Source organism: Micropterus salmoides, unplaced genomic scaffold (genome assembly GCF_014851395.1).
Source record: "Micropterus salmoides isolate LMB-PRFRI ecotype aquatic unplaced genomic scaffold, ASM1485139v1 Ms_hic_scaffold_1, whole genome shotgun sequence".
In the NCBI taxonomy this organism is placed as follows: domain Eukaryota; kingdom Metazoa; phylum Chordata; class Actinopteri; order Centrarchiformes; family Centrarchidae; genus Micropterus; species Micropterus salmoides.
In genome coordinates, this window is record NW_024040040.1 from 15,665,745 (window position 1) to 15,676,387 (window position 10,643).

General features: G+C 39.8%; 2 protein-coding genes across 2 annotated transcripts; both read left to right on the top strand.

Annotated features, from left to right (window-relative positions):
• Window positions 1-659: 659 nt before the first annotated feature.
• Window positions 660-2,824, top strand: LOC119903762 (transcription elongation factor A N-terminal and central domain-containing protein). The gene is made up of 2 exons (XM_038720008.1): window positions 660-817; window positions 1,015-2,824. Exon 2 carries the CDS (start codon window positions 1,020-1,022, stop codon window positions 2,043-2,045), a length of 1,026 nt encoding a protein of 341 aa, XP_038575936.1. The 5' UTR covers window positions 660-817; window positions 1,015-1,019; the 3' UTR covers window positions 2,046-2,824.
• Window positions 2,825-4,708: 1,884 nt separating this feature from the next.
• On the top strand, window positions 4,709-10,275 carry LOC119903788 (ras-related protein Rab-9A-like). Its single transcript, XM_038720032.1, has 3 exons — window positions 4,709-4,859; window positions 6,990-7,015; window positions 8,307-10,275. Exon 3 carries the CDS (start codon window positions 8,385-8,387, stop codon window positions 8,988-8,990), a length of 606 nt encoding a protein of 201 aa, XP_038575960.1. The 5' UTR covers window positions 4,709-4,859; window positions 6,990-7,015; window positions 8,307-8,384; the 3' UTR covers window positions 8,991-10,275.
• Window positions 10,276-10,643: the final 368 nt, after the last annotated feature.

Consider the following 10,643-nt stretch of genomic DNA (forward strand, 5'->3'; position numbering starts at 1 on the left):
TGTTTGTATGCAATGACTGCGTGTTTCTGCATGCCGAATCCAAACATCTAACTGTGTAGCTCCCGCAAATCCTCCATCAGTATCACAATCATCCAGAAAAAAAGTGAAGTATAGCCATAATCACACAGATTAATCCATGAACACTCTTGAGATTATCTATTTATTGTATACTTTAATCCCTAGGATAGTAGGTTACACCCTCGCCTCTTCCTATGCTTTGATACAGACATTAATCCATCTTTGTTGTTACTGTCAGCACAAAGAAAAGAGTTGTGAAAATACACAGAAGTCCAGCCTGGTTTCTGAATTGGAAACAACCTGAAAAGCCAAATGCACACATAAATCCTTACATAAAGAGCTAATCCAACTGTACATTTTAGACAAATTGCAGAGCACAGCAGCAATTTGTCTATTATATTAGTGGTGATACAATGCAACAGATTTAACACACCACAAAGTACCACAGTGCAGGGACAAGGACAAGATTCAGCATGACACTCCTTTACTCAGGCTCATATTTGAAACTTTGCATTAATCACCATTCCTTAAAATTATCAAAATAACTTTTAGAAAAACAAAAATGTAATAAGAAAAAGTGTTATACATGTAAAAGTCTGTGCTCAGCTTCAAGTACATGTACTTGTGACTACCTCAAACCCCTACTGATCACACTGAGCGTCTAATTCTGTGAGGCTACACCACCATCTAGAGGTGAATTCAGGCAATGTCCCGTTTTGAAGACAGATTCAACATGGCTGCTCCCTTGTCGACGTTTTTAGGATTACTGTCTGTAGCTGCAAACCATGAGGAAGTTCAGGTAAACCAACACAAAGACAAAGAAATTAATATTTTAATATGTTGAATGCTGCTAACTGACAAGTAGCAAATCAGGAAAACAACACAGTCACTATCAAGGGCTTGTGCATTAAGTTACACATCTTTATTGGTATTTTTCTTAGGTCTGATAGTTAGGTGTTAATTTACTGTTAAATTACCTTCCATCTTTCTTTGCAGCCACCATGGATGTAAAAGAAATAGTCCACTGTGCTCTGCAGATAGAGAAATGCTGTGCAGACAGAAGCTATGGGAACATCTTGACCCTCCTCAGTGACCTTGATAAGTTGCACGTCACAGCAGAGCAGCTAGAAGCGACGGACGTTGTTAAAGTTCTTTACAGGCTCCTGAAGACCTGCTCTGATGACGGCGTGAAGAAAACCGCAAAGAGCTTGTTGTCCAAGTGGAAGAGACAGTACAGCAAAGATACACAGGGTGTGAAATGCACAGAGGAAAGCAAGGATCCTAAGCTGAGTTGGGTCTCTGTACCAGACAAGGCTGGGGATGGAGGAGTATCCAGGCAGGGGGATTCCCACTCTGGTTCAGCACAGACATGTGACAGTAAGGTGAAGTGTGTGAAGTGTGCAGATGAAGAAGCATCCTCCTCATGTGCAAAAGATGAGCTCCAGACTTTGTCTGTCACTGCAGAGAGCGCCTCTGCATCCTGTAGTTTCTCATCTGTAAGATCCAAATGTGTTCAGCTCCTTCTTACTGCTCTCATCCCTGAACTTTCTGATAAAGACAAGGCTGCAGAGCTGGCAAGAGACATTGAGGAGCAAATCCATGAGCTCCACAAGTCCAGCCAGGTCAAATTCAAAGCCTGTGTGAGGAGCAAGGTGGCCAACTTGAGGAATCCTAAAAACAAACATCTTCGTCAGGGCCTCCTGAGCGGCTTGCTGTCACCTGAGGCCTTTGCACGGATGTCAGCAGAGGAGATGGCCAGCGCAGAGCTCCGGCAGCTGAGGAAGGAGTACTCATCTCGTGGTGTGAGCGAGAGGCAGCTTCCTGAAGGGGTAGAAGGGACCCAGACGCAGAAGATCCGCTGCAAGAGATGTGGGGGATCAGACTGTAGGGTGACTCAGGTGTCCAGGGGGGCCCTTTTCTTGCCTGCGTGGGTGAGGCAGGGCGGCCCTGATGAGGACGCATTGACTTTTGTGACCTGCAGCACTTGCGGGCAGCAATGGTACCACAGCGGCTGGGTTTGCCTCTAAATTCGGTTTATCGCTCGGTCTAAAAAATGCCAATAAAATGGTGAAAAAAGCACTCACGTTTACAAATCCATATTGCTTTTATAGCTAAAACTGTTAGTCGATTAATCAATCTGCAATATTTTTGATAATAAATTAATCGTTTAAGTAATTTTCCAAGCAAAAATTACAAATATTGACTTGTTCCAGCTTCTCATATTAGAATATTTGTTTGTTTTCTTTCTTTTTTGATACAAAACAGAATCAGTTTGGATTTCGGACTGCCAGTCGGACAAAACAAGACATGTAAAGGCGTCAAATTGCATTCTGGGAAACTGTCAGGAGCAGTTTTTTGCATTTAAGTGACCAAACATGTGAATGTTTAATTGAGGAAATTATCAACAGATTAATCAGTAATTAAAATATTTGAAGGCAGTCTGACTTTTTATTTTTGTTTTCTGATGCCAGATTTATAATAGAAGGATTAAATTGTTACAAATGATGGATTGGATTAGAGGGTCATTTGTCGTATTTTCTCGATTAATTGATTAATCATTTGGTCTATAAAATGTCAAAAATGGTAGAAAAAAATGCCAATCACAATTTCCCAGTGCCCAAGTTGACATATTCATATTGCTTGGTGTGTTCCAGCAACTGTCCATATCCCATGAATAAATAATAAAACGGTTTACTGTCATAGAATACAACAATAAACCAACAAATATTCACTTTTAAGCTGAAGCCTGTCAATTTTTGGCATTTTGGCCTAATAAAATTCCAAAATGCCGGTGGAGTAAAAATCATTTTAGCTCCACTGATGTTGTGCTGTTTTGTGTCGCGTATTTTCTATAACACTGAAACAGGAGTAATGTTGAGAGGAATGCAGAGTAGAAACAAAGGGCAGAGCGTTCTGACAGGATGGACAACGTACTTGTGATTTAACCAAGAAAGGTTTGAGGATGTATCTAGCATGCTATGCTTAAAGTGCAGTACTGTGTGACTGCCTACTGAAAAGCTGAAACGCTGCCTATTGCAGTCGGATACTGAAACCACAACTTTTACAGAAGTAGCTCTCGTCATCTTCTTCCCACTGAATCATTTCCTGTCCAGTTCATCTATACTTACAGTGACTCAATTAACTGCTTTTCCTGGTGTCGTTTTCTGCCCTTACACCTGGCTCCTCTTTCTTATATGAACATTTTCCACTCAGAGGAACAACGTAAAACCACTGACATCATTAACTTTGCCCTCAGTAATCATCATTTTGATATTATAGAAGAAAGTGTTTCCGTTCCACTTATTGTATGTCATACTTGATATGAACACTTAAATTAGAAGACAAAAAAGAAGAAGAGAACATGCCCCTAGCCACCTATGATATCCCAGTCATTTGAAGCAATCTAGTTCAAGTGGATGAGACATGTGATCTTAGAAAACAGTGAGCATGTGAGTCAGTAATCTGCCCTCCTGAGCAGCCTCAGGCGTGGATATCCCATGATCCTTCACTCAGTCGATGTGGCAGAAAGATTCATTTACACATCAGCGTGACATCATATTGGTGGGCGTTAACTATACAGGCCAAAGTTTAAATCAGTGATTTTTACTATCAGTTGGAGATAATTCAGGAGAAAGTAGTCTTCTAAAGGCTAGTTGTAATCTTGTGACTGTGTGAAACCAAAATATGTGCAGTGTACTGTAAGATGTGAGTTCTGCTTTTATGACGCATTTATGTGGGTCCTCATTTTTTAATGAAACCTTTCGAGTGAGACGTGCATTTCATTGTTTCACATGACAGGATTTTACCTTTTATTTCACCATCATGCAAAAAAAGCTGCTTGAAGTGGACATATTTGATTCTCTTTTTTTCATGTTCCTCCTGTGCTAATTTTGTTTAGTGAGAACATTTCCTGGTTCAACACAACCTTCTGTTCTAGTTTTAAAAGGGCAAATCGAGGATATCCAAAGATGAAATCCCCTGTAATGGAAGTCCCCCTCTCCTGGTTGTTAATGGTTGAGCTGTGATATCTTGTCAGTCATATACAGTAAGAGTGTGGCTGCTTGGTATCTCAGCACCGTGGCTATTCTCTGTGTTGTGTCTCCTTTTACATGTTCCCTATCTTATGAGTGTTGTGTTCCACTCTTCCAGTCATGGTTGCCTGGCAAATCAGTGCTCTGCAGCCATTTGTCTTTTCTCTCTCTCACATACACACAGATACAAACAGACACACTGCAGACAGAGATTTGGGAAGTTGGAGTTAATTTGGGCTCTTTAGGTAAATCTTAAATGACTTTTAAACCTGCAGAAATGCATAAATTCAGATAATCTTTGCTCATTTATGCAGTGACAGTGCACAAGGAATATTGTAATATACAGGAGGTTACATTTCTAGGTTGCAGCAGGCTGTCAGGTCCTTTAAAATGGTTTCTAACATTTTTGACCTGCTTTTGACTCCTTAGAAACACATTGTGTGCATTTGTGTGAGCCATATGTTTGGAGGGTCCCAAACCCATGTTAGGAAATATTTTCAATTTTTATAGATGGGCGTTTTTAAACGTGTGCTTACTTGGTCTCTCATAAACAATAGGAGAGACAAACAGAGTAGGCAAGTGTTTCCAAAAAGATGGACAATGCACTTTAAAATACGCGCTGACCGCATCGCAGAAAGCGCATGATGAGAGGAGGCGTCAGTCGGGTCATGTGAGCGTCATCAGCGGCTCTGGGGCCGGAGAGCAGTGGGGACTCCTCAGTGCCATGTCACCGGCTGGCAGCAGCACCCTGTTGGGGTGGATGAGGGGGTTTTAACCGCAGCAGCCGGGCAGTGACCGCAACACAGACAGGTACGGTTAGTGAGATGGCAAAAATGTAATTTCAGCTGCACAAATTCTCACTTTCTGTCGTTTTAACCGTTCAGTAAAGTCGTGAGTGTTTAACTGTTAGCGCGCCCATTATCGGACAGCTATAGTTTATGGGAATGCTTCCATTATTATTGCCTATTGACGGAGACTAAACACAAGTAACCAGCATTCGGTATTCAGCCATGTTAATGAAAGTGCAAGCTAGTTTTGAGTCATAAACGCATCTGTAACGTTATATAAGTTAATGTATGCTAGCTAGGTAACTGAAATCGATCAGGCGAGTCTCCTGGTTTTGCTTGAGTAACTTGAGTCACGGTTAACTATTTATATTTTCTAGTGTGTTGTGTCACCATCACTGTCATGCTCGTCCTTAAAGCTTTACATTTTTAATAAAAGTGGTGAAAGACACTAAAGTGGTTGGTAAAGAAGAATAAGTGGTAAAAACATGGAAAATGGCAAAATTGGACTAATGACTGTTTACTAGCTAGAAAGAAGTTTCCAATTTAACTGAACTGTAAAAGGCTGTTTTCGACTGTTATCGTGACAACTGTTGTTTCCATGTTGGCGGTGCTATAAATCTCATTTATTGATAAGGAATATTGGCTCACACAGCTCAGTTGGTGTGTCTCTGAAAGGGCAAATTATTAGCTTATTGGCTTTTAAACGTTAATGGACAAATTATATTTTGTAGGTTTATATTAAATGTGGTTGTTGAAAAAAATATAAATTATTTTACGGGAAATAACCATAGACTGTATATAAAAAGGAAATAACCCAAAGAGCAGCCTTGGCCTTAAATAGTAGCATTCTGCTGAATGAAGCACATGACTTTTGTGTGTGTGTGTGTGTGTGTGTGGCCATTCATTGCTGCTTTTTTTTTTTTTTTTAAAGTTACTTTCTCCAGAAGAAATGACAGGAGCAGCAGTACAGTCTGTGTTTAAAGGTCCCAGGACAAAGACATCATTTAAAGTAGAATAACGTTTCCTAACTAGCAGTGGGTTTGGCCAGTTGTGTCCTAATTGGCTGCAGACTGCATGCACAGTGACAATAGTAGTACTGTATATTGTTTTTGTAACATAGATACATAATCCTGAAGTTAGGGAAGTAAGACTATGGAATGATATCTTAAACTTTCGGTCTTAATGTTGAATATTGATTTATTTAAACATTTCCAGCTTTACTCAACATCTTTATAGTAATTAGTTTGAATGTAACCAAGAAAAGCTTCAGGCATTACTAAGGCATTCATGGAATTTTTAATTTAAAAGTTACTAGACCTTACAACTAGAACTGCATGGATTAGTTGATTAATCAATTGACAGAAAAATAATCTATGAAACTATTTTGATTGTTGATTAATTGTCTTAGTTATTTCTCATGAACAAAATGCCAAATGTACACCGCTTCCAGATTCTCAAATGTGATGATTTCACGCATTTCTTTGTCATACATGATAGTAAACAGAATATTTTTAGGTTTTGTACTGTTGGTTGAATAAAACAAGACATTTTTAAACCTCAGCTTGAACTGTGGGAAATTGTAACGCAAATTTTTCAATATGTCTGACATTTTATAGACTAAACCATTAACCAAGAACATAATGTAGTGCATCTACTGCAAAAGGAATAAACCACAAATGTTTTACAGCCGTGTTTTATACATTGACGTACATATTTGGTGGTATTCCTTTAAGGCAGTTTGTCTGCACACTGCTGTAAACTTGGGCATAGACGCATAACATTATTATCAAAGTTTCATTCAAAACCAGTAGTTGTTATCCAGATACTGCATGTGCCCAAACACTCTTGTTGTGGTGACAGCCAGTGACAGATGAGGTGATCTTGGTCATTTAACAAAGCTACTCCTCGTTTCCCATTTAAACCTCGCTCTAGGGAAGACTTTACTACTTTTTTTTTGTTCTGCTTTGTGGGTGGAATGCCTGCCATTTAGCTTAACACTGGCATGTTAAGTATGCAAGTGTGGTACGTGATTACATTTGTGCTCAAATCCTCACTTTTCTTTGCAGCTAAGTCTGTGAGTGGGTGAACTGCTTTGGCCACTTTATGATCTGCAAAGTTTAATTCTCTCTCTCTCTCTCTCTCTCTCCTACAGATTGTTGACAAAATGCTGATATAACGGTGAGGAACCTGTTTAAAATCTTCTTTCTGTTGACCATGTCGAGTTGCATCCCTCATGGACGACTCCCTGGTGATTGGTGGCCACGTGATGTAGAGCACCGATCATTTCATGCACAGCACGTTACACACAGTGTAGGAAGTTAATTAGTTGCAAAGTCTAGTGAGTGAGCTGTGGCTTTTTAATAGGATTAGCTAGTCGACTGACTTTAATTAGCTCCCCTCACTGTCGAGTGTGAGGGAACGTGTAGTATTATATGCGGTATGAGCTGCCTAGAGGAAGTGTGTGATGAAGTGAAAGTTGATTGAGAGCAGTTTGTTCTTATCTCAAGCTCGACCACGTCTGCGACGCCAAAGGTACAAAGCAATTCCTGAAGGAATACCGACACACCCAATCCTTCAGGCCAAGTTATTTTATTATGTTGGCTCACAGTATTTTCATATTGTATGATAAAGACCCGTATCCATTCGAAACCATTTGCAAGTAAAATCAGTTATTACGTCTGCTTAACTTCAGTAGCTGTGTCCAAAGTTCAGTTCAATTTTATTTATATTGCTCCACTTCATAACAGATGTGATCTCATTGCACTTTTCATAGAGCAGGTCTAGATTGTACTCTTTGTAATATCATTTGAGTCCCACCATGAGCAAGCACTTAGCGACAATGGCAAGAAGAAAAAAAAATCCTTTTAGGAGAGGTCCTCACACAGTACATACTCATACTCATGAAAGGCATTAGTATGCAAACAAAATATATTGTAACTGCACTATTATAACTTTACTGTTCGTTATTGCCAAATACTTGACTCAGTCAGAAAGTTCTTCATTAATTTTGTTGTGCTATTCTATTATCTTGAGTAGATTTGTTTATGTAACTAGAGCAGGGCTGCAACCAAAGATTAATGTCATTATCAGTAATCTGCTGATAATCTTTTCTATTGATCCATAAAAGGTCTGAAACCTTATAATGTAATTTTGCACATCCCGAGGTGATGTTTTCATATAGCTTGTTTTATTTAAATTTAAGAATCCAGGATATTGGTTTGGCTTACAACTATTTTGATAACGAATGAATACATTTAGTAATTTTTCAAGTGGAACCCCCCCCCCCCCCCCCCCCACTCATTACAGCTTTTTGAAAGTGATTATTTGCTGCTTTTCTCTGTTTTTTTCATTGTAACATGTTTATATTTTAGTTATGGACTGTTGGTCAGACAAAATAAACAATCTGTAGACAGCTGTACTGTTGTATTGCGCTCTTGCTTTTTAAGCTGAGCTTTTTTGTGCTCCTCAGGTGAAACTACTTTCTCTATTGCTGGTGTCTCCAAACGTCCCGTGCTCCAAAGTTGGCCTGACCCGGCTCCCTGCAGCTATGATGTCCCAGTCAACTCTGCTGAAGGTGATCCTTCTGGGTGACGGCGGCGTGGGTAAATCATCTCTCATGAACCGCTACGTCACCAACAAGTTTGACTCGCACCTCTTCCACACCATCGGCGTGGAGTTTCTCAACAAGGAGCTGGAGGTGGACGGCCACCACGTCACCCTGCAGATCTGGGACACGGCGGGCCAGGAGCGCTTCCGCAGCCTCCGCACGCCTTTCTACCGCGGCTCTGACTGCTGCCTGCTCACTTTCAGCATGGACGACGGACAGAGCTTCCACAATCTGGCCAATTGGAAGAAGGAGTTCACTTATTACGCTGACGTGAAGGACCCTGACAACTTCCCCTTTGTGGTGCTGGGCAACAAACTGGATGTGCCTGAGCGGCAAGTGTCAGGGGAGGATGTACGGAAGTGGTGCCGCGAGAATGGCGGCCACCCGTACTTTGAGACAAGCGCCAAGGAAGCTATAAATGTAGCGTCTGCCTTTGAGGAGGCGGTGCGTCGCATCCTGGCGTTGGATGACAAAGTTGATCACCTCATCCACACCAACACAGTGGACTTGCAGAGGAAGAGCCCCCCTGACCCCACCTGCTGCTGAGCTGAGTGCTCAGTGTGAACCTCCGCATGTGATGCTTCTGCAGTTGCCACATACTGTATGGGCTTGAGTGTGATTTGTAACAGAGGAAATGGTGTAATGATGCATTCAGCTAAAGTTTGACAAGGATCAGTATTTGCCATCAAATGCTGATACTTTTAAGACCAAAACTGACAATATAAACAATAAGTTTTTTTTCATCACACAAGGGACACAGAACTCTCCACCTGCCATTTCCCAACCCTTATCATGATTGCAGTTGGTCCTTTAGAGGGATATTATTATTATTTTATACAAAGCATTGTAAATTAATAAAATGACATTTCTGATACTGTATATCTTATTAGCCTTAATAGTTATAGATTTGTTTGAGGTCCAATGCCTTTGGGGTTATGTCATCAAATGGATTTCTTTGATAAAAGCTAAACTACGTCAGCTCTAAAGTAGTAACATGTCTCTAAAGGTCAAAAAACTGTTTTCACATTACTGACGCAGCTGTGGCTAGAAGTTGAAGCCCACAAAAAGAGAAGTCCTGAGATTGTTTTATGCCTCTAGAAGCAGATGCAGCAGAAACTATATAACCACGGTTACAGCTAAAATATTGTGACTTAACATGTGACTGTCCTTAAACACTCCAGTAACCCACAACTTCAACGTTAGAAATACAGGATTGGAATGTGCTAACACTCCTAATTTATCTTCCTTTTTTAATAAACAAACTAGCATTTGGAAACAACTAAATCTAAGTTATAAGTGATGTTAAAAGGTTTATATTTCACTATAGATTCATATTTGCAGTTATTATAGGTTTAAAAACACAAAATTAAATTTTCCATCAATAACTCAACCTCTTGACATACAGCATAAATGAAGGTGCTTAAAAATGTATGTGGTTAAACTAATTACAGGAACCTCTGTCTTTCTGTGGTGCAGATTTTATAGGGTTAATCATGTGATCAACTAGATTTATTAGTTAAAAATGTTGATTTTAAAATTGGTAATACCGGTGATGCCATGATGTAATATAGTGTTTCTCTAAGGAAGAAAATGAGCAACTCAAAGTTGTTTTTATGTAACTAGATAGCTGTTGAACTTGCTGAAGTTGTTTATTTTTGGCATTTAAATGAAAGTGGAGCACACTGCTGAACCTGAAATTGAAGATTTGAATAACTAATTACTCTGTGGCCTGTATGATCTTCATTAGCACTGCCTTCCTATAAGGCAAATGACTTGCACCATTTTTTACACTGGAAATAAAACAACTGCCAACAATGAAACTGGATAAAAATGTGTCCTTTGTGTTAGTCACATTTTTTTTTATTTGAAACACAGCACCCTCTTTGTCCACTAGATGGCGCCCACATATCAAAAGTCAAAGAAATTAACCAGTTTGTGGCTTCACAGTAACAGTGGTTATCTGTTCTATCCATCTAAAATATAATTTCTGTACACAGAGACAGCTGCTTTTACTTATTGGCCAGGTTGAAGTTGGGCAGATCTTTTCTGGGAATAATGTCGGCTCATCAAATCAAAAGTTGAATAAAAAGTATACTGTGTTTCTACAGAAGGAGCAAAATTGATTGGAGAATGAGGGAGCTGTCAATCAAATACAGTCTGCCCACACATTTGTGATGAGGTAGAAAGTGAAATCACCTG